Source organism: Leuciscus leuciscus (assembly GCF_965113295.1).
Source record: "Leuciscus leuciscus genome assembly, chromosome: 11".
Lineage (NCBI taxonomy): Eukaryota > Metazoa > Chordata > Actinopteri > Cypriniformes > Leuciscidae > Leuciscus > Leuciscus leuciscus.
In genome coordinates, this window is record NC_138735.1 from 27,242,604 (window position 1) to 27,268,406 (window position 25,803).

Sequence of the window (25,803 nt, forward strand, 5' to 3'; positions counted from 1 at the left end):
TCAGTGAAAAAAATACACGGATACTTTTTGGGGATTTCTAGGTTGTATTTGTGTGTTTTTTTAATCATCTTGATTTCTCACAACTTGTGTGCTTTTTCTGGGCAAGATGGTTGGAGTGAACTGTGGCACAGAAGATCAATGGCCAAGGTCAGGATTTTCGTTAAATAATACATTCAATTTTGGTTTGTTTTTGGTCGCTATTCACTGCCATTATATGGACGAGCGCGAGCGGGACACTTTTAAAATGTTTTCCTTTTATGGTCCGAAAAAGAAAGAAGGGCATACGGCAATAGATCAAAACCAGGGCGAGTAAATTATGACTTAAGTTTAATTTTAGGGTGAACTATCCCTTTAAAATATGTTCAACTATCCCAATTAAATATACACAGATTACTTGAAGTAAGCCATTTATAAGTTTTCGTTCAAAAGAACTTCAGTTGCATACAAACACACTAAACTACTCAGAAACCCTTAGCAACTGCATAGCAACACCCTGACAACCACCAATAACACTATAGTAAATTAACACAAACACACTAAACTATTCAGAACACTTGCAATGCTCTAGCAACCTTCCAAAAACACCCTAGCAACTAGCCAACTACATACAAAAACATTAAGCTACTTAGAACAAAGGTTCTAAAATTATTCCTAACTGCATAGCAACACCCTGACAACCTTGCAGAACAGCCAAGCAAACACTCTAAACTCATAGAAACTGCAGAGCAACACCCTGACAACTTCCCAGAACACCCTGACAAGTCCATGCAAAAACTAAACTACTCAGAATACCTTAGCAACACCCTAGCAACCACAAACAAACATGCTATGCATGCTCTGAACATCTCAGAACTGCATAGTAACAACCGGACAACCTCAGAGCACACAAACAACTGCATAAAACATTCAAAAAATTACTTAGAATTCCTACGCAACTGCATAGCAACAACCTAACAAACATTCAAACACATTAAACTACTCAGTATACCTTAGCAATTGCATAGCAACACCCTAGCAACCACAAACAAACATGCTTTACTACTCAGAATGCCTTGGCAACTCCAACCTTGCAAAACACCCTAGCAACTGCATAAACACACTAAATTAAACCTCCCAAAAAGCACTCTGGCAGTGTTTTGCACGGGCAAGATGATGTTAAAATCTATTTATTTTTGCAATTTTGCTAAGTGTCACAAGATTGTACACTTGACCTTTAAAAAAGGACATGCAATCAAACGGATCAGTCTGACACTATCACACCTACGATCGCTAAGTTCCCACATTCTTATCAAGCATCTGAAGACTAAGATGGTTATGATTGATTATCTCAAAATCTCAATTAACACGAAAGTGCTTTGAGCTAAAATGAAACGTTGTTGTCAGCATGTCGATGCATCACAGAGGATTTGTGTTTGCCATGCCGAGTTCACGGTTTACCAAAACACATCGAATGAGCACATTGTTTTCCAACAATGGTTGAAGCCTCTCTCTCCTCCCTGTTTCCCAAGTAATTAACTTCATTCATTCTGAAGGGAAGCGCACCGCACCAGGCGAGAACTCATTTAGACTGATGATTCAGAGCTTTGTGCATATGTAATCTGCAAGTGAGCGCAGATTCATGGAAAGCAGTCTTGTTGATTTCACATCAGATTCTAGCTATGCGTACAATTTCATATGCTTAAACACTGGAAGGGTTTTGGGGATTATAAGAGGTAGATTGGTTTTCTATCTGATAATGAAGAAAAAGAGGATCAAGATACTGAGCAATGGAGTTTAGCTGGAGGCAGGTTTTAAGCACATCTGTGCAAAGCACCCAGAGCTTTTTAATAATTCATGCGTCTTCCACCCAGAAATTTGTCAGAGAGCAGTTTCTGTGCCAGTAGATGTTACTGAGATTTTTCGCCTCAGGGTTTCTGTGAACAGTCCTCGAAACCTGCCACACATTTCTACAAATAAAAAACGACAAATGCGGCCGGCAATTTTGTAAATAAATTTTACTTAAGAAAACCTATAATGAGCGCACATATTTTACCCCAAAATCACAAATAATTTTCATTTCTGTAAAGCAAATGACAAAAATATAAAAAATACATTATATGAAATTTATTTTACATTCACGATATTTAAATTTGTATTTTTATACTGTATTTTCTCAACCACTTTCATGTAAGTAATATTTACCGATATTTATACATACTGGCAGTGCTTGTTAATTCACGCTTATTTTTTAGTACTGTCAAATTGATTAAATCTCATCTAACTAGCACTAGGCTATTATTTTTAAAATATATTACTGCATTTACAGTAGAAAAAGTTAATAAAAAGTTAAAAATGTCTACAGTAATGAGAATTGGCTGAAAACTGCTACTGAGAATCATGGAAATTAGATGCAACACAAAAGAAAATTTCACTTAAATTTTTTTAAAAAGCACATAAATAGAATTATATAAAATAATATAATTTTTTTGTACCCCTTTTTTATGTGACCTTTTTCCCATGAGATTTAGCCATCCACACACACACACACACACACACACACACACACACACATTAATGCAGTGGAAATGGTTTTGCGATCTCTTCTGATAGACTCTAAGCTGTTAAAATAGGAATCACTCTCATTTCTAATCCATTTAAACACATTGCCCTGTGCTTTTCCCAGAAGACGCAACTAGCCATTCTTAGAAGCACAAAACCCCTCAGCTAGATTTATTCAGGTAGTCTAATGAATTGCTTTAAGTCAGAGCTTTAATTTATTACAACTGTGACTTGCTTTACTGGTTTATCCTGAGCAACGGATGTTAAATACAAATGTGGCATCTGTTTAAACTTGCTAGTGTCTGAAAGTGCAAAGCATGACCGTGATGTTTACATACAGGGGCGAAGTTCTTGTAAGTGCAGTTTTCACCCCGGAACCTGCATTCCAGCAGCATGTCTTCTAATTGGTGGCCCAGCCTGTCAATCATCTCTGTGGTGTTGAGCTGGTGGTCAGGAGGCGGGCTGTAGTTGGAGAAGTCCAGAAGATGCAGCAGCTTCTCACCGTGCCGACTGTGTTTGAGCATAGAAACGCTCTGTGGATTGACCGTGTGGTTCAGGTGCATGATGTCCATCCAGTAGCCGCTGTGGTAGATGTCAGCTTTGGTGAGGTTGGACACGCGGAACAGGTTCTGGTTGCAGAAGGTAACGGCCGGAAACGTCATGTTGCGAGACCAAACCATGTAGATCTTGGTCACGGCTGGGTAGGAAAGAAGATACAGGATTCGATTCCATGACCACGTGAAGAGGAGCCCCAGGCAAACACAGAGGGCCAGGAGCCATAACAAGCGCTGGAGTTTAGATTTGTGTGGTGAGAATACGTGTTTCAGCCCGTGGACTTTTGTTCGGAGAACAAACGCAGTTGTAATGTCCTTAGCGCTGTGGGTTAAAGTCATTCTGAGTCTCCTCTGGCTGCTGCGCCTCTTGGCATCATCCATCACAGAGTCTTTGTTTATTGCCTCCTGATTGGACACGGACATCTCCTCCATAGTGCCGTTAAACTCTTTCAAAATGCATCATGCATCAATACGGTCTCAATGAAGAAACATGATCCTGTGATTGAAGATAATCACATGAATCAAACCAGGGTAACACTTTATTTTAGTGTCCTTATTACATATGTAACATGTACTTACCATAGTAAACTATGCATAATTACATGCAACTAACCCTCAACCAAACCCTAATCCTACCCTAACTCTATAGTAAGTACATGTTGCTAATTAATATGACTTAAATATATAATTACACTGTAACAATGACACCTTAAAATAAAGTGTAACCCAAACCAGCAATAAAAACCATTTACACATCAGTTGCATTAACTAACAATGAGCAATACATTTGTTATAGTATTTATTAAACTTTTTTAATGTTATTTAATAAAAACACAACTGTTAGTTGTCAGTTCATGTTATTTTGGATTCATAGACAGATGCAACTTTTAATTTTGATAATGTATTAGTCAATTTTGACATTAATATCAACTTAGATTATTAAATGTTTCATTGTTAGTTAATGTTCACTAATGTAGTTAACTAATATTAACAAAGAAGCAAAATCCCAATTAATTCATTAAGCTTTATTATTCTATATCATTGCCAGTCAATAAAAAGGAAAACTATATGTATAAATAAAAGGTAAAAAAAGATTTGTACATTACCAAGCTGTAATCCAACAAAGCTCAATAAGATAAATAGTCTCATTCACAGCGTAGTTTCTGCAGGATCCTCAGGTTGATTTGTCTTCCAGTGAAGCCGTTTGAACAGATCAGATTGAGTTTTTTCTCTCATCTTTCACCTCTTCTCTCTTCTTCGGCTTCATTTTTTTTGTACAGAACAACTATGTGAGGCTGGCTGCAGATTCTTGTTGCTTTCCTCTTTGTGTGAGAGCGCTCAGCCCCTCCCGCTCCGCTCAAATTATTCTGTCGATGGATTTGCAGCAGGCATATAGATCCATTTGTCCCTGCTTCTTGCATTGCTGAATCAGGAAACCCAGAAGCTTGAATATTTCTCGGATGAAAGTAGAAAAATGGCCAACTAAGAGAGAGATACCCAGAGGCCATGTTATTTATCAGACTTCATTGATGCTTTTGGGGACCTTTCACAGTTGTTGATTTTACATTAGCATTCATAGAATTCTCATGGGACATATATCAGTCACATATATAAATGTACATGTGCATTAGTGGGTCAGGTAAACCTGTCAGGAACATGCAGCTGATCATTCCTTTACAAAATCCTGTGCTGACACCTGTAGGACATCATAAACTGATATTTTATGATGTATGAAACATTAAAGCACTGTAAAAAAATGATTTTCATGATTTGTTTTCACAACTTATCTTTTGTCACATCAACTTAGATAACTAACGTGGTTCAGATAACAATATTTTGAGTTTTTATTTATTAAACCAATTTCTTTCATTGTATTAACTCAATTTTTTTTATTTCAATGAACTAAAAATTGTAAGGCAACCAGGTAACTTACCTTTTTAAGTTAAACCAACAATATATTTTTTACATTGAGTCTACATGTACAGTAGGGTCCAAAAAGTCTGAGATCAAATTGAAAATCTGGGATTTGTTTTTTATTTGAACCTGAAAAAAGGCAAAAATTCAATCTGATCTTTTCACTCACATTATTATGATAATATAATTTGTAGGGCTGTACTCAACCAAAGAAAATCTTGGTCGACTGAAGTCCTGAAATTTTCGACTAAAAATCGACTAAAATCGACTAAAAATGAAGGTAGAAAAAAAAAACGTTAAATTAATTAAATGCGCACTGTGCGCAGTACTTGGTAGCCTTGTTGTCCGCCTAAATGAATTATAAATAAACATAAAAAACTAGTAGGCTATTTGCAGTATATATTAAATCGTTTTTGACCTAATTATTTTGCACTGAAATGAGTCTGACACTCGAGTCTGTCGGCTCTGACAGCGTTGCATCACGTGCACCTGCGCAATATCATAGCTTATGATTTCCGAAAATAGTACTATGTTGTCAACTAGTGATATCATCACAAGAACTGTTGAGGAATATGCAACATAATTTAGACAATTATTTTTGTCATATGTTATAATAAGTTATAACTGTCAGACACTATCATTTCACCGTGCATGTCCTCGCACCGAGCGAGGCTGAACATGAGCTCAGCTTCGCAGCTGAGACACGAATAGACTATTAACTTAAAGCTTGTACTCTTAATAAACACAAAAGGCACGTCCACTTTAATAAAAAAAAGATTATTTATTAAACAAACCAGATCAAGAGCAGAAACGAAATAAAGTGCATAACTGAAAAATAAAGCATCCTAGGCTCAAAACTAACACAACCAACAGCACAGCGCAATTGCGCATTAGGCTCCAAATAAAAAATAAAAAAGTCACTAAAACATTGAAATATGCAAATTCTGATATGTTCATATAGCCTACTCAAAACAGACAGGGCAAGCTAACGCAGACAAGTGAGCTTACCAAGATGATATGTCATGTTTTTCGTCGAGCTGTGGAAAACTGCTTGCAAACTTTGCATTCGACCTTTTTCCTGTTATCAATTTTAACAAAATGCTGCCACACTGTCGATTTATTTGTTGTTGATATGTTAGAAGAGGACTGACTAAAACACTCTCACAATTAAATAAATAATATTCAGCATCAAACCTTCTATAGTTATCGCTCTCTCTTGGGTTGGGCTAATCCAAAAAAGGTGAAAACAAGGGGGGTGTTCTGAAGACAGACTGTTACAGTGAAACAAGGGTACTCTAAAAACACCCCCATTAGCAGTTAGTGCTTTCCACCTGATGAAATGAGCGCGCCTCAGCGCGGCAAAACTGATTAAATAAACACGGCAAAACTGATGAAATGAACGCGGCAAAAAATCGACCAATCAGAATTTTGGTCGAACCAGAACGTATCGACCAATTAATCGACTAATCGACTAGGACAGTACAGCCCTAATAATTTGTAGAAAAAAAGCACAAAAAAACCCCTGCAAAATGATTCACAAGTAATCTCAGAAGTTATCATGCACAATCTATCATGTTTTCAGGCTGTTAATGCACTGAAATAAAAACACCAGACGAGTGTCTCCATTCATTCTCATCCGTAAAACCCTGGTTAAATTACTATTTATGCTTGTGCTTTATTATTTTGTTGCTCAATAAACTTCCTTGCCTTCCTGAAAGGAAAAGCCCATAAATATGTAGCCCTATAACCAAGTTAATTTCAGGCATCAGTGACATTATCAGCCTCAGCTGCAGTGTTTTTGTGCTCCGACTGAATGCCATCAAAATAATACTCATCCGATCAAGAACTGCTTCAGGTAAATAGTTGAATGCCTTCAAAATCAAGGGGCATTCAAAGGGCATTTTTGAGCATAAAAATCTCCTCTCTTTAACTATTTATCACCGCAAATGAAAAAAGTTTTTGAAGATTGCATTCTGCCCTCATTCGCCTGTGATTGCATCTGATCAGCCCCAGAATAACCAACCCAGTTTATCATGCTTCTTGTATCAGCCACTGACTATCTGCATAAAGAACAGCCCACTTGGACAGAAAGAGACAGATCATCTGGCCTAAATGTAATGCGACCAATCACAGTTTGATTTGAGTTTGTGCCATTTAGCGGATGCCACAATAATAAATCGCAATGGAAAACTCAAAAACACAGAATTATCAGAAAACAAAAAAAACCCAGACTATTTCATAGGCATAACTTCGAAACAATGTGGCAAATATAAAGGTATACCATGGATATCTAGTTTGCTTACCACTACAAACCCAAACAACACTATGGCCTGGTTTCACGAACAGGGTTTAGATTAAGCCAGGATTACACCTTAGTTCTTAAGACAAAACAATGGCATGGACATATTTTTAAAGGGGTGGTATAATGTCCTTTTCACAAGATGTAAAATAAGTCTTTGATGTCCCCAGAGTGTGTGTGTGAAGTTTAAGCTCAAAATACCCCACAGATATTTTTATATAGCATGTTAAAATTGTCACTTTTTGAGGGTGAGCAAAAACGCACCGTTTTGTGTCTGTCCCTTTAAATGCAAATGAGCTGCAGCTCCTGGCAAAGGGGGCGGAGCTTCAAGAGCTCGTGTCCTTTTACCTCACACAGACATGCACTGAACATTTCAAAAACGTTTAGCCTTTTATGTTCAAACCGGAGTCAGAAAGATGGGGAGGGGTTTATGTAAATTTTAGGGTTGGTGATGTCACTAACCCGGGAGGAATGTTGTGTAGTCCTTACCAGCCGTTTGTTGTAGTCCTTAAAAAGCAATTTCTGTAAAATAAAATGTCTCCCTTTGCTTTGAACTTTGAGCGTCGTAACTTTGCAGATGTTGTTTATGCTCAAACAGCAACATTACACACTAACTAAAGTTAGAAAAGTGAAATCATAATCAACCACCCCTTTAAGATATTTCAGTGCAAGTTGCTTTCAATTAAAACAGCTCAAACTTAGTCCAGGCCTGACCATGCAAACTTTGCCGTGATTATTTCTTCCTAAAAATCACAAATTATTAATAACTCCATCTAGCCTGCTTACTCCAACAGCTATGAAAGTGGTTCAGTTCCGCTTGAGCTTATTAGAGCTGAAAAGATATTAAATTCCTCTTCTATTCAATAACATTTCTACAGCTTTTTTTTTTTTATCTCAGTCAAGGGCAGAATCATTGTTTGATAATATTCCAGCTGTAATCCATAATATTAATGTTTATTTGACTGCTCAGAAATGAAGAACTGTCTGTATTTCTTGCTCAGGTAAAATTTTTCAGTGAAGGCTGATATAAATATAGACGAGAATTGGGTCTTTCAGTGGCGGCGGCTAATTTTCTCCCAGTTACACTGGAGCCACAGTCAATATTTCTCTGTCTAGGGTCATTAAGCCTCGTGGATTAATTCCGTCTTTCAGAGGCAAAACTGCAAGAACTTCAAAAAACCAGCCAGTTTTGTGGTGCGTCGAATATGTATTCACATAAACTAAGATTATTCCTCTGAGCTCAATTTCTAAAATAATAATCAGATGGAAAACTTACATTTTGGTCATATAAAGAGTAATGCTTTCTGACTGCCAATGTTCATTCCAAGTTCTCAAACATTATCAGATGATACCATTCACCCACTAATAAAATTAAAGGTGACATGAATAAATCAAATGAACTCCCAAAGTCAAAGTGGTCTACCACTTTCCATTAGTTTAGTAAGCAAAAGCTTTTTTTTTTATATATATTTTTTTTTATTGGCAAAAATAATGCCACCGCTTACATTTTTACATAAGTTGGAATAAGTTCTTGCATTTTCTTTTGCTTTTCCATATCTGCAGAATTGGAGGGTCTCCTGTTCAAAGCCACAACACATCCTTGAATAAATATGTAGGCAAAAATTTATCATGCTTTCAATTACCAATAATTGATTGATTTTACCATTGATTTTTTTATTAATTCCACAGAATTCCCCCCCAAAATCAGCAAAAAACATCCCGAGATTGCATCTAATCATGCTTCAGGTCTTCCAGCATGACAGACTCCAAATTCAAGCATCTCATAATGGTTGAAAAACAAATCATTGGCCTTTTTTTGAAGTGGCAAGCAATAAATCCAGACCTACATCCCACTGAATACAAATGAAGAGACCGGAAAACAGCAGTCAAAAGTTGGAAGCCTTTAAATCTGGAGCATTTTACAGAAGAAGAATGAGGAAACTGCTAGAACAGAGATGTAGTCCAAAGGCAGAACAATCAAACATTAAATCTACAGTGTCAATAATATTGTCCAGACCATTATTCGTGTGTTTTTGGTTCACTGCATTAAGGAAATAAAGGTGTTGATGAATTACTTGAAAATTATGCCAATATTTACGGCCATGGGTGTGCAGGGATAATTCCCTACAACAGCTCAGGGTTAAAAGCCTTGTTTTATAGGTACGTGATGATAGTTCATGAATCACTGGGTCTTAAAAGCCAGATCTTTAACCGCTAAACACCACCACCATCAGATACACACCTCCTTAGTGAGGGGAGCTGAAAGAGATATGATGATGGCTGAGCAATCACGCAGACAGGTCTAAATATGCCTGGGACCGTGTCTACCTGTCCCGCTGTCAATTCCCATTGCACATCATGGACATTTATGACAGAACTGAGCAATTACTGCTGGAATACTGCAGAACTGGATCAGTGAGTGACGAGCGAGTCTTGTTACACAGTCTCGGATCACTGGATTATTAAACGAATCATTGTCTAATGCCAAGTGAAAAACTGACATATTTACAGTCTGTAAACGTATGCGATTTACAACCGTTTGGTAATGTCCCACAGCGCTAAAAACTTTAATTATCAAGGAGTATGAGGGAATAAAAGTCACCTGACCAACCTTTACAGATCATCAGTGAATTACAATCTTCGTCTGCTTTTTAAATGAGTCCCTTTTCACAGGGTACGTTCTGTTAATGTCCCGAAGGACATCTGCTGGTTCTGTAATGCATAATTCCATTAAAGCAGCACTGTGAACTTTATATGAGATTTCATTCAATAAAAATACACGTGCTTAAGCACTGATTTGAAAACAGAATTTTATTGAGCTCGAGTGGAGCAATAATAAGCACTACTGCTGGGTCGCGAGAGCAAATGACTGTTTATGTGTATTATAGCCGTGACACATGAATATTTGAAAGTAAGCAAGTGCTTATTCTGTTAGTTTCTCCTTTTCAAAAATTCATAATCACAGCTACTATACACAAAAATAACCATAACCTAAATTAAAAAAAAAAAAAAAATCTAGATAAAATTTAATTTAATTCAGTACTGAATTTCAATACTGTTTGTGTACAGAATGTAGAAGTTAAAAAAAGATAAAAAAAAAATTCTAAAGGGACAAATTACCCCAAGGATGGATTAAAAGTCATCAGGGTAAAAAAGCCACCATACAGGCAATAGTGAAATACAATACAATACAATATATACAATATATATATATATATATATATATATATATATATATATATATATATATATATATATATATATATATATACATATACATATATATACACACACACATATATATATTAGCTGTCAATCGCTAAAAATTTTTTTTTACTAATTAAATTGCACATTTGTCTTTAACTAATCGCGATTAATCGTACCTAACATTAAAATGTTAATTATAATTATGGAATCTCTTTACTACTATGAATGAAGGCCAGTATCGCCGATAACAATACAGATACTGATGAAAATGGATTTTTCTCAATTTCTGGGGATTAAATGAGTAATTATAGCCATTCAACATTACAGTATGATTGAGAGGCATAATTTGTAACATTTAATAGGCTTTAAAAAAATAACTTTTAATTTAAATGAACTTCACATAAACCTATGGTAACATTTTACAATAATGTTCCATTAGTTAAGGCTAGTTAATGCATTAACTAATATTAACTAACAATGAGCAATACATTTGTTACAGTACTTATTAGTCTTTGTTAACATTCATAAAAATACAACTGTTTATTGTTCAGGTTCATATGTTAACAGATACAACTTTTGATTAAATAATGTATTAGTAAATAAATGTTGAGATTAACATTAACTGAGATTAACAAATGTTTAAAAAAAAATGTCATTGTTCATGTTAACTAATGTAGTTAACTAATGTTAACAAATGAAACTTTATTGTAAAGTGTTACCCATATTATAATAAATGTCACATTTAGCTCTGCCTTTAATATGGTAAGGCTCAATGCTAAGGATATTTTCCTACTGGTTATTTTTAACCTACGACTAAGACTAATGCCAAACCAAAGTCCTGGAATTAAATTCTTCCCTGTTTTTTTTCATTGTCCAAGCACCATATTTCAAGACTTTTATGGAATTTATCATAGCAGTTTTATTGAGTGCATCAAACCAGCGCACATGTGTGAGAGATATGAGCGGTTTGACAGAAGCGGCGCTCACATTTCAGGCGGACCGTACCGCTGCACATCACTAAATCATGTCAAGTATCTGTGGTGGGATGATGATGAAATCTTAAAAATCACATCCCTATTCGTGTGTGAGCTTTATAGGGAGACTCCGGTCAGAGCAGTGAAGTGTGTGTCAGAATGAACCCGAGCGAGCGGACACAGACAAGGACGACCAGTCCTCTTGTGAAGATTTCAGATGAAAATGAAAATTAATGGTCCTAAAACTGGGAATCACAACTGATTTATCTCTATTTACAATGAGCTAAAGGGGGGGGGGGGGGGGGGGGGGCTATTTGTGGCAACTATTGATTTCTGCATCTTTGCAGTTTGTGGCCTAAGTGGGATTTATCTGCAATTTTATCAAGGTTTCAAGGTTGTAAAGAGTTTTTAGAGATACTTTTCAACTAGATAACAGATAAACCAGCTGAAAACCATATTGACCAGGTTAGGAGACCAGCTTAAACCAGCTTGCCAGCTTCCCTGCTGAAACAAAACAGCATGATAAATTAGTTTCTTCATTTCTATAAATCAAGTTCACAAATGGATCCTCTTGGCTCGCACATCCTTCACAACTTATCAAAAACAGTTCAGACATTTTGGATTTCCCTCCTTTGCAAATATCAAATTGTTTTTTAGAAGCCTTTTGAACAAATAACAAGCTTTTTTTTCCCAAAATACTTTTTTTTTTTTTGACCAACTACCCTGCTGTTAAATCAACTTCTTCATAATCCTCACATCTCCATTGTCAAACAACTCCAGAAGTCTGGCTAACCTAGCAATTATTGTGTAGTTTATGTCTCTAAAATACAATCATACATTTGTTTGCTTTGGAAAACATTGAATCTCTTTGGTAACAGCGCCATCTTGTGGTCATCGTTCTCACACAGCACTATAGCTAACTGCTAACTTGTGTGGTAAATGACCAATGTTACTACGTCAAAATATATTTTGTGAAAGCCTCCTTTAAAAAGAAAAGAAATCAGATTAATTTACCCCAAAAACATCACAAATCCATACCAAACAAGTATGTTCCCCCAAGCGCTAACTACTGCAACATATTACAATGTTGGTTGCAAACAGTGATCAAAGCAGAGACACATTTTAAAGCTGTTAAAGGCAGAAGTGATGAAGCGACTCAGAAGCCAGCGGAGGAATCAAATGAGCTGTACCGTTGCCTGACTGCTTCTGTATTCCCCAAACACACAGTCTGCTGGGAGACGAGTGTGTGTGTCAGTGAATAACAGATGCTGTTTTCTTCAAACCCAGGGCCTTGTTCTGCGAGTCCCGAATGAGAGAGCAGCACTGAGCACAATCAGGAGGAGAAACAGACCTGTTCTGTCACTCACACACCATGAACATCCTACCTCAGGATTAATACTCATGTTCACCCAAAAATGAAAATACTGTCAAGTCTTTCCCAAACCGTATGCCTTCATTTCTTCCATGAAATACAGAAGATGATGCTCTGAAAAATGTAAAGGTCATTTCTCCCCACTATGCAATTACAACGAATGAAGCTTTAAAGCTAAAAAAAAAAGAAAAAGAAAAAAAAGGAGCATATCATATAACGCATTCGAGTCTGTGTGCTATATGTGAAACCTTCGGAAGCCATAATAAAAATTTCAGTTCACTTAAAATCTTGATATCCACCCTATAGTTCTGCTTGGCATGTTAATGAGAGTTTGTGTAAACTCAACATGAAATGACATTTACAAACCATTTTGCTTACATAATCTGGCATATTTCTGAGTGCAACGGATATTCAGATAAAATGTTGAGCAAGACTTGCTTCTATTCATTAGTAACTGACTGGACTGTTAAAATTGGGCATTACATACTAGAATTTACAAAAATAGGAGTGAAGGAAAAGTAGAGATTGTAATATCACACCAAAAATTTTAATTAGTAAAATTCTGAATTATTTAAAGTCGCAATACTGCCATTTTATGAGGCATAAAACTAAAAAACTATAAAAAATACCTAAAAATCATATAAAGAAATATATTATATTTAAATAAACAAAAAAACACATAAATTAATAAAATATGCATTATCCAAAATATTTTTTATGTCACACAAATCAAACATTTATTGTTATTTTTAGTTCTAGGAAAGTTTTAATACTGGCATATATTATGAGACATAAATAAATATATACCATATTAATGAAAAAGTAAATGTATTATATTTATATAAATAAAATAAACGTTAAATTTGATCAATTATATAATTATATATTATATACACATAATATTTCAGGCTAAAATCACACAGTAAATGCACTTTGCATAAAATGAGCAATCTCATTAGTCTTGTCAAAACATGTATCTATAATTTCAACAGTGTGCATTTGAACATTCATCACCTATTGACTTCCACTGTAAGTGCTTCACTGTAAATATGATTATGATTCAGAAATGAGTCACGAGTCAAAAATATTGTGTGTATTGAAACCTAAAGATTCCTTTAATGTGCCACGTTCGTGATTGTGTCGTTGGCAAGATGTGAAGTCGGCATATCACTCCATTACGGTCTGTGCCAGAACATAACACAACATCATGACAAATGTTCAAAAGGCCCATAAGACGATATCGCTCGAGAAAGAGCTATTGATCAAATTAGGCACTTGTCCATTGAATCAGACAGACCACAGCTGAGCCTCGGCGTATTAATTTCACATAGCGACACAGATGCTGATATGATCTCATCTGAAATGACCATCAGCACACTATTACATCCACAGCCGGTTGCATTAACATCCCAGGTTGCATCAGACACAAATTAAACATCATTAGGTGAGAACATAATGGCCAAATGTTCGACCCAGGAGTATTAATCACAATCTAAATTAATTACAGATACTTTCAAAGAGATCTGAATGTTTGTTCATGCAATTATTGGTTAGGTTTTCACACCACAGAAAGTATTAAGAGTATATGAAAAGATACCGGGCCAGGAAGTGAAGAGTTTAATCAGCCGTACGAACGGGGACGCATCATTTGGGGAAATCTCGGTTTACACTGAAGTGGTAACAAAATCCCGGAGTGATGATGGAGGGTCCTGGACAGACTGAGATATGTGCTATAGATCTGTTACAGCATTATGGGAAACAGAAGCCTTGCACATAGGAATGTAATACGAGACACAAGGTCACGCTGTTTGAAACTGATGGAAAGGCTGTAAGGCCTCATTTGTTATTCAGGAAAAAACAAATATATAAAAAAGAAAAGAAAAAGGCGAGATTGTCCCCCCTATTTTGATAAACACCTTCAGAAAGATCTTCTCAAATGTTTTGGGATTTTTCCCCGGGTTTGTGACACCAGCTGTCGGATAGATGGATTTATTTCCTGATGATGCGAAGACATTTCCTGTGTATTTTTCACTAGCGTGTAACAATTTGATGCTATTTTAGGTTCACAATGAAAGGAATCCATCACGATGATCCAGTGATTTATAACGCAACTTTTCAAATATGGCATTAATAAAATAAACACTCTCTGACAATTTAACAAATGGGTAATAAACCGTCAGTGGCCAACCCTGAAACACAGTGTTCAATTTTAAATTACGACGATCAATCAAGTCAAGAGGAAGCGTTTGACACTGATCCGCAACTCCAATCTATCTATATATAATATGCAATAATCTGAATATATATAAATATATATTATACAATATAAAAATCAATCAAATATTGATATATATATATCAAAATATATATATCAATATATATATATAATTTTGATTATGGTTTAGAATACATATTTATAACATATCATATATATATAAATTATATATTTTTATATATATAAAAATGAGAATACTTATAAAAGTATACTATAAATTATAAAAAAAAATATTACAATCATCTATCTATCTATCTATCTATCTAATATTATATTTATTCAAATTAATACACATGCTGTTTAAATATATATAAATAAAACAGGCAGTATCCAAAATATATATAAAAATAAACATATACATTAAATAAAAAAAAAAAAAAAAAAAAAAAAAAAAAAAATATATATATATATATATATATATATAATATATATATATATATATATATATATATATATATATATATATAATACTAGCCTAGAAATCTAGACACACCGTAGCGGCAGCAAAATGTATTTTGCAGCCAGGGTAGTCTAGCAACTCTCCGTTGACTTTCAGAGCTGTAAAAACCTAAATTGGGTCAGGCCAATCACATCGTGTTTAGAGTAGGCGGGGCGGGTTTAACATAATGACGACAGAGTTGCGACGGTTCCCTGCTACTTGAAAACAAAGAATGGCGGCTGCTGCTGGAGAACTGTCTCTCGAATCGGCTTTGGTCGCGACTCTGGAGGACTTGGAGTTAAGTTTTTCTTTGAGAAAAGAGCAAAGAACGGCACTTAAGTCATGCTTAAAAAAGAAAGATGTGTTCGTAGTTTTGCCGGCCAGATTCAAAAGTTGAATCTATCGACTAACGTTAGCTCCGCTGTTGGGAAAACACTCTGGTTGGTTGAAGCGCTGTCCTATTGCGTGCAGAGGGAATTTGAAAGACAGCCGTTTATCCCACCCCTCGGACTGAGCCGTGTCTATGGAGAGTTGCCAGACCTAACATCTTGATGTAGGTCTGGCTTCCCAGGCTAATATAATACATATAAAAAAGAAAAATCAAATAACTAACATTTTATGTATTTAAATGTACATGTTTATTCAGAATATATGACATACCTTCACCTTGATATCTTATTCATTGCCAATATTGCATTTGAGGCCACCTTAGGAGCTATTTCTCCATCGAGATGGAATCTAATACTGCAAATAACGAAAACCTCTATTAGAGGCACATCATTTCAGGTCAGAAGAAAGACGATGTGGGTCTAATAAATGTGGCTTCCCTGATGCACTTTGGTTTTCAAGAAGAATTAAAAAGAATATGTCCACTGGAAGCCATTTAAAAGTATAATTGAGTCCAGTAAAAGCCTGGGAAATTAGATGCTTTTGGTTTTCTGTTTCTGTTTAGTGCGCTTCAGACTCCTGGGCTGGCAGAAACAAGCTCATTAGTGTGGGCAGCTGTTGGGTGTGTGACTAAGATGGAGAGGAAAGGGACTCAGTACATTCTGCTTCTGCTCGCTCCATCTCTCCCTGCAACACTAAATCAATGCCACAAGCCCACATCCATACATTTCATTCCCAAATCACTCCATCTCAGGCCCATCTCATTTCGGCTCACCCCTATGCTACTCAACCGCAACCGCAAAGGCATCTTTACACCCATCTCATGCCACAATAATCCATCTAGTACCCATCATCCAGCTTTCATTTCCAGAGTCACTGCTACAACCAATCATGATGGGATCTTCATTTCAGAACAAGCTCATGCAGGAACACAAGCAGTGACATGTTATATCATTTCCATCTGCTTTTGAAAGAGACATTCACTATTTTTCTTTGATTCTAAAAATTAAATAACACCATCATGTCTAAATTCATGTTGTGTTTAGCCCTGTGATCGCTGTTGATTTTTTTTTTTTCTTATACAATCAAACTAAATTAAACAGTTCTAATTTAATTTTACTGGATTTAAAAAATATATATATATTGTTTGTTTTAAATAATGTGCCCTGAAGAGTTTTGCACAATAAAGGCCATTGCACACTGAGTCCGAAATTTTCGTATGCGTTTTTTCGTGTTCGTCAGCCTTAAAATTCGTCACGCACAGAAACCTTGCACACTGAGTCCGATGCGTATTTATTAAACCTTTGCGGAAAAAAACGCAAAAAATACAAAATGGATTCGTCAAGAAGTGAGGATGATTTTGTTGCCCTCTTTCTTCTTAAAAAGAGAAAAAGAAAGAGGAAATATTGGGTCCATCCAATCCTGAGATTGCGCCGAGAGGAAGGAGAGTTTCACCTCCTTATCAAGGAGTTGCGAAATTATCCCGAGCGATTCAAAATTTGCCTCCGAATGTCAGTGGAACAGTTTGATGCTTTGCTAGCGATACTGGAGCCACATATTAAATATAAGACCACCAATTTCCGTGAACCAATCGATCCTGAACAGAGACTGGCAGTATGTCTATGGTAGGACACACACACACACACACACACACACACGCGCGCGCGGCCGGCAGAAGCGCTGGGCAGACAGAACAGCTGTATAAGTTACAGGTTATATTTTATTCAATGTCTTTGTAATCCGCATTTTGTTTTTCATACAGTACTTGTGCTGCAAGACGAAGTGTATCAACTTGTCAGACGTCATTCTGGATTTTGTCGTTCGCTTGTACGGTGGCTCTGAATTGTCAAAAAAACTCTCAAAATACTGGCTGTGGATGCGAAAAACGCAGAAAATCGAACCCGATCCGAATTGTTTTATTACGGACGAAAGTTTCGTAGACAGTGTGCAAGCGTGATTGACATAACGTGAGGTCGATTTTTTTTTTTTACGTGCGAGAATTTCGGATGCGAATTTCGGACTCAGTGTGCAATGGCCTTAAGACTGGAACACACATTTAAAAAAGTAAACAGGGACTTATTAGGGAATATTTCATGTACACAAAAGCAAAAGTCACATTTACAGTATATGCACATCGTGCATTTTAAATTTTTGCTGTATTTTATAAATACTTTGAATTTCATTTATTTACTTATTTGAATTAATTTATGTATAAGTGATTACATGTTTAAATATAAAAAAAAATACTCTCAAATAAATTTCAAACTAATAGAAGCACACATTGTTTCATAAATTCATGAGCTCGGTCCTGTAATTTCTGTATGCAGCAATAATTTTATACAATTACTTCAAATGAATATGTTCAACAGCCCTAATTTTGATATCATATATAAAAGAAAAGAATTTTTGGCTTAAGAAATATTATACATTTCTTTACTGGCACTTTTGATCAATTAAATGAGTCCTTGCTGTATACAGTTTTTTAAATATTACTTAACCCCCAAAACGTTTTTAATAGTATTTTCAACATTGATAATATGAATATATGAAATATGAAAGAATGATTTCTGAAGGATCATGTGACACTGAAGATTGCAGTAATAATGCTGAAAATTCAGCTTTGATCACAGGAATAAATTACACTTCAAAATATATTCAAATATATTTTAAATTGTAATAATATTTAATATTACTGTTTTTACAGTATTTTTCATCAAATAAATGCAGCCTTGGTGAGCAGGAGAAACTTTAAAGATATTTACATGGTACTACAAGTAATACCAAGGAATTATCTTTGTACACGTGCAAAACATCAGTACATCCCTGTGGACTGTGGAATTGCCATGGCATCATGTCCGAAAGCACTTTAATAACATGGTACTTTTTTTGTTTGTCCTGCAAGATGACTCTAGTGCCTGAGGAGACCAGAGTATCTAATGCTATTATGAAGCAAAGTATGCTATCCCATTATTAGGCAGCTAGTGTGATGTGGCTGTAAAACAGCTTATGTGTCAGATGCACTGCACAGTCACACTGTTTTCCTTGCAAAATTACCCTGGAGTGACCAGAACGTAAGCCATAATACTCTTTCCGCTGTTGCCTTGGGTACGCCAAGTTGGCAGGGAGCTAATATTCTGAGCCGCTCTTAACTGACTAGCTCATTTACGCATTATACAAACAAAAGAATCCTGCTGGGCATGAAAGTTCCCGCCGCTGAAGTAAAAGGCATTCACACCAACACGTACTGCAGTGCCAAACCTTATTTTAACTCTGGCTGAACTACTGTAGGAACGCCAAGTAGATTAGCTAACTATAACGCTTAAATAGCAATTATTTCCAAAATACCCTGATGACCGACTACTACCGGCGAGATTGTGAAGTGTGCAGACGATGGACACTTTACTATCCCATGAGGCCACGGGAGAGGATTTATGAATGGCAGTGAAGCGACACAATTGAGCCTGGTAGGTCACATGGTAACATGGAGAATGTAGTATGTCCAGATTACATTAATACTACAGGTGCTGGTCATAACATTTGAATATCATCAAAAAGTTGATTTATTTCAAGAATTCAACTTAAAGGAGCTGTATGTAAGAAATGTATTTCAATTAATCATAAAATGGCCCTGATATGTCACTAGACATTAAGAAATCATGTTCATTTCAAATACTTATATCACTGACAACAGTAGTCCGGCCAGGATATTGTCATTTAAAAAGTGAAGTTGCAGCCCTCAACTGATGTTGATGTTGTCATCTTGTGTTTTGGCCTGAAGCTCCACCCTCCGGCTATCTACCAATCACGAAGTCAGTAGTGTTTCGGCATCCGGGTTGCCAGCTCAGCTCTAGTTACACAGCTGCAGCTACAAATGTTCCTGCTGGATCCTGCAGCCTATCTGGCAACCTCGAGTCAGGGGGGAGGGGGAGGGGATACACCGCTCTACAGTAATTTGAAAGTGATTGCAGTACCAGTTTTGGCCACAATCTTACATATGGCTCCTTTAACAGGTGAAACTAATATATTATATAGACTCATTACATGCAAAGTGAGATATTTCAAGCCTTTATTTGTTATAATTTTGATGATTTTGGCTTACAGCTTATGAAACCCACGAAATCAAAATCACAGAAAATTAGAATATTACATGAAATCACACAGTAATTACACAGTGATACCATGGTCATTGAACCAGGTTTTGGTTATTTTGGCAGTGTGGTGCAAATCCTGCTGGAAAATGAAGGAAGCATGAAGTGCTCTGAAAATGTCCTGGTAGACGGCTGCGTTGACTCTGGATTTAATAAAGCACAGTGGACCAAAGTCCTCTTTTCTGATGAGAGCAAATTTTGCATCTCATTTGGAAACCAAGGTCCCAGAGTCTGGAGGAAGAATGGAGAGACACACAATCCAAGATGCTTGAAGTCCAGTGTGAAGTTTCCACAGTCTGTGTTGGTTTGGGGAGCCATGTCATCGGCTGGTGTTGGTCCACTGTGCTGTCCACTCAACGCAGCCGTCTACCAGGACATTTCCAGAGCACTTCATGCTTCCTTCAGCAGACAAGCTTTATGGAGATGCTGACTTCATTTTCCAGCAGGATTTGCACCTGCCCACACTGCCAAAATAACCAAAACCTGGTTCAATGACCATGGTATTACTGTGTAATTACTGTGTGATTTCATGTAATATTCTAATTTTCTGTGATTTTGATTTGGTGGGTTTCATAAGCTGTAAGCCATAATCATCAAAATTATAACAAATAAAGGCTTGAAATATCTCCCTTTGCATGTAATGAGTCTATATAATATATTAGTTTCACCTGTTAAGTTGAATTCTTGAAATAAATCAACTTTTTGATGATATTCTAATTTTATGACCAGCACCTGTATATAGAACATACTTTTTTAGCACTCGCAAAGTACGTACTTGTTAAAAATAAGTACCTACTCAAGAGAGCATGCGATTTCGGACGCAGCCCAAGACAATTATCAGATTTTTAAGTTAGCACGGCCTTTATAGCCTAGCGTAGACAGCATGTCGCTTCCTTATGACATGTTTGAGAGTTACCACAGTAAAACCATGGTATTCTTGGAAATATTTATATACAGTCATTCTAGTTCTTTTTCTAAAAATATGATAGTATAAGAATATGCTTAAAAATTGAGTAGCATGATATGTATCAAAGTACCATAGTATTAACATCTTTGTACCGCAGTGCTGCCACATTAGTGATGAATGATTCTTCAGTGTAAATTGTTTTTAATTCATGTGCCCTACTAATTTTTTATCAAAATAACTTCACCTTCCTCTTGCAGTGACATCTCTTCTCTGATGACGTGTTTACTGGTGCGAGGGCGGGGCAACCTGTCACTCACATAAAATCGACCAATAGCAAACCACAACCATCCAAACAATTCTCAATCACAAAATCAAGTCCCGCCCTATACTTTTTTTTCTTGTTTGAGAAGCCGTTTCACTCAGACATGTTACAATAGGAAAGAAAACACATCGCAACTTCCGTTTCATGCCTACTTTAAGGCTGTAACATAAATATGATCATGTTCACACAAGGTCGACGGCAAATTACAAGCATACAACAAAGTAACATTTTCCTGATTCCAGTATCATTAATTATCTGAGCCCTGTCATGAAAACATTGAGACAACGTTGTTGTTTGCTGCATTGATCAGGCGCACCATATACTGATTACTGAAAGATAATCCTGTGGTGAGAAACTGCACACTTCACTGCTAGATGGAAGACATTATGTAGACATGTCGACTGCCAACAAAACAATTAGTCTCAGGTCTGGACAGCAGCTTGAGAGACAATTTCATCATGACACAAGTCTGACTTAGACGATCAATGTGACTGCGCTGGTGTCTCTGTAAAGTAATGGAAACCAGCCACTTTACGCGAGGCATCAAATACAAACACTTCTAAAATCATCTGGTGCAGAAGCTCTGAAGTAAATGACTTTTTGGGATTGTTTTACACAAGCCTTATCACATCATCGACTGCTTTATCGATTGCTTTTGTTGCATTTTAGTTTAGTTTTTGAGTTAATGAAATGTTCAACAATGCATTACAATTGGTTGTGCGCTAAAAAGTACAAAACATTGCATTCAATTTGTTGCGTTCCTGCTTGTTTTTGTGTACTCGCTGTATTAATGCCGCAATTAAAAGTCGTATCATGAGCTGAAACAACTCAACAGCATTAGCGGCTAACTGATGGATATATTTCTTGCTAATGATCTCTGCCAGACTATCAGACCACCGTGCCTAAGGCTTGGGAAACATATGCACTCGACGAAGGCATTCATGCATATTTAATCAAATCTCTCTAAACTTAGAGCTGACTGCGCAGCTTGAATTACTGATATTCAGCTGAAATCTAAAGTCTAGTGATAGCAAGGATGTGACGAATCCATCATATCAACAGACCCAAAAGCAGAAGCTCAGGATCTTGACGTCAGTGTCCCGAACCTGGTGTTTATAAAAGCAGACCTTCTTCTGCGGCTTCTGTTATGATGGATAAAGATAAAGATTTGGATATGACGCAGAGACACTTGATCAGTGCAAAAGGACAGATTCTTTTAGGAGCAACAGACCCTGTGCACGGCTCCACTTTCATTACTCAAATCAATGGGCCATATCATTGAAATGCAATCCTTTTTTTCTTCAGGCTTTGACAGCCATTTGCTGTCGGACTAAGATGTTTTTTAGCACAAGTTCCTTCAACAGAGAAGAAATGTTAAAGGTCACGTGAACACACTTTCTAATTGCCTAGATTAAGGTTCACAAGTGAAAAGTGGTATTTCAGAGGTAGCGTTAAAATCGATCGAAATTGATGATCTTGTCTCTTGTTTCAATTAAACTACAATCAAGATTAGCCTCCGAATTTGGAATAAACCATTTGCTGCTCAAGGGTCTAATTGGTTTGTATTGGGTCTAATACTGTTTAGACATCCTCAGGAAATGACTAGGGATGCACTGAAATAATTTATTTAGAATTATAATATATATAATTTAATGGTCGGTCTTAGTATTTTTCATTTGCTGGTATTGGTTACCAATATTGGATAATTAAACACACACACATAATTAAAGATACATAATATGCATTTCTCAAGCCAAAAATATAAGAAACGCATACACTGTAAACATTTTAAAATAAATTGTCACATCAACTTAGATAACTAATGTGGTTCAGATAACATCATATTTTGAGTTTCTGTTGATTAAACCAATTTTCAGATTTGCTAAAGAGTAAGATTTTAAACTTAAAAGTAAAAATACACATTCAAATATCCAATAAAGACCAATAACAATAAGCCAATAACACTTTGGTTCTGATGAGCATCCCTAGAAATTTCCATCGCAAAGCGCTCACCTTGATCAAAAGTGGCTCAAATGCCTAAAAACTGTCCATTCAGTGGCTCTCTGTCCACCTTTACTCACAGTTGTGAAGTTCTCCGCACCGCAGTCCTTCCCACGATACTTGCAGTCCAGCAGCATTTCATCAATGCTGTGGCTGGTCCTCTGTACAAACTCCAGCATGTTGAAGGTCTTGCTGGGGAAGAACTTGCTGTTGTCCGGCTCCTGTCCCAGGGCAGCCATAAAGTCATCAAAGTCACTTTGCTCCACTCCGAGCAATCCCGCCATCCAGAAGAGATCATTGCGGATCATTTTGGAGCGTCTGAAGCTGTTGTAGTTGCAGAGAGTGATGGCTGGAAAGAACATGACGGGACTGTCCATTTCATCCAGGATGGTTACGTGAGGATAGCTGAGGTAGTCCATCACGGCTCCGGCCACCTGGTAGAGGAAGATGGAGAGCGAGGAGCAGAACGCCGCTGCCCAGAGAAGACGTCTAAACGTTACTCCTCCAGGCAGGAAGATATGGCTCAGCCCATGAAGGGTGCAGTTGGCCCCGAAAACAGTGATGTCTGATGGCCGGGGCTGCTCGTCCTCTTCAGCAGAACCCATTGCAATGAACTAAGCGGTGATCTAGCAAGCTAAATCTAACCTCTACGAAGTCTGGATTGTTTCGAAGTGAGGCTGGTGCTGTCTAAGCGGGCTCTAGGTCATAACACCCTCGTCCATGTGGGGAGGTTCGGAAACATGAGACGCCTGTTTTGATGCTGACAGCGGTTTCCGTTTTTTGCATTCTTGGAGGGCAAAGCGGACCAAAGATTGGGTTTCGTTGGGATGAAACTCAGTCCCTTAATAGATAAAGGATGAGGAGAAGCCCATGAGAAACCATAGAAATTAATCAATAATGATGTAGTCGAAAAATCCAATAGCAGGCAAAGGAATGTTAGGCAATTGGTCTATAGGTAGTTAGTGATGCTTCCTAAACTAAAGTATTAAACTTCACCTCACAACATTTGTGCGACAGACATGCATGATACCTCAATTTGAGCAGTTTGTGTGCTGTTACTTCTCAAAAGGAGAGGAGGGCAAAACATTCCCATAGACTTACACCGAAGCAAGGACTGTGACCAGAATATCACAGAGACTTTGGGGTGGGATCTTTTGACATGAGCCAGTAAGTAATCACTAACCACCCAAAACATCTTGGAAAACACATATAGCAATGTGCTAAAAATCTCCCAGAACACAATCATCCAGAACACCCTAAAATGCAATTTTCAGCATCATTACTCCAGTCTTCAGTGTCACATGATCCTTCAGAAATCATTCTAATATGCTGATTTGCTGCTCTAGAAACATAGAAAGTAATATATATTACTTTTAAATTACTTTTTACCATTTTAATGCTTCCTTGCATAAAATTGGCAGTTATGAACCTGGCCAACCAAATGAGAGCTCTGTGATCTCGAACAAAAATGCTGACAATTATTTAACATGTGAAGTATTAACCAAAAGCATACGAGGAATAATTTGGCATTGAGGAACAGAGAAAAACACTTTGTTGCATGGCCCAAAATGGACAGATGCAAGCTCAGTGTGTTCAAACTTAGACCTCAGTGGAACATTTACAATCAATCAATCAATCAATCAATCAATCAATCAATCAATCAATCAATCAATCGCAATTATTGTTGTATAAGGGATCTTTTGTGTTCCACAGAAGAAAGTAATTCATACATGTTTGTAACAACATGAGGATGAGTTGTTGATTGATGACAAAATGTTCATTTTTGGATGAACTATCCCTTTAAATACTCACTAAATAATGACTTTAAGCAAGTAAACATTTCAAATGGATTGTTTTAGCACTTTTTGGCAAACAGTGTCTTGTTTCCAAATTGCATCTATCCATTTACTTATCTAGCTATTGTCTTTTGTCTCTTATGGATCTATCGATCTTCCTGGATAGCCAGATACACAAACACACACAATTTCACAGGGAGAAAAAAAAAAAAAAGGACTAGGAGGAAAACGAATCACTCCAGCCATGTGCGTTCGGCAATTAATCTGCCTCGCGCCGTTCGGTCACTGCAATTCTGAAATCGGTGGAGCACAGCAGACTCTCATAATGCAGCCTCCAATCTGAAGCCTTAACACACCGCTTCCTCCACATCAGCATTTCAGTGTACGAGGGCCCAAACAAGACTTCACCCCCTTTCAAAATCGAGAGAACTGCATTCACACGTGTTCAGATTACTGATCTCAGCCTGCACGCGCTTTCATATCCCGAGCCCTGTTTCTCAGACATGCAGGAAATGTCAATGTTAGTATATATGAAGACTGCCAAATCCACTTAGCTCTTATAAAAGGGAAGTCTTAAAATGCCGGAGTACGGAGGAGCCTCGCAGGACTGAAAATCCATCAGGAAGGGGAAGCCGAGAGACAAGGAGCTCAAAATGAGGATGGCTTTAAA

At 36.9% G+C, this 25,803-nt stretch overlaps 1 protein-coding gene across 3 annotated transcripts in view; it reads right to left on the bottom strand.

The window, feature by feature from the left end:
- Nucleotides 1-25,803, bottom strand: part of asic1c (acid-sensing (proton-gated) ion channel 1c) — an 84,780-nt gene that overhangs the window by 18,363 nt on the left and 40,614 nt on the right. For 2 of the 3 annotated variants that reach the window (XM_082184264.1, XM_082184263.1), the window contains exon 1: nt 2,877-4,174. The exons of the other annotated variant lie outside the window; for it this stretch is intronic. In XM_082184264.1, coding sequence (XP_082040390.1) covers nt 2,877-3,524 — 648 coding nt within the window. In that variant the 5' untranslated portion in view covers nt 3,525-4,174. Of the gene's footprint in view, nt 1-2,876; nt 4,175-25,803 lie in introns of those variants that run through there. 3 annotated transcript variants of the gene reach the window in all.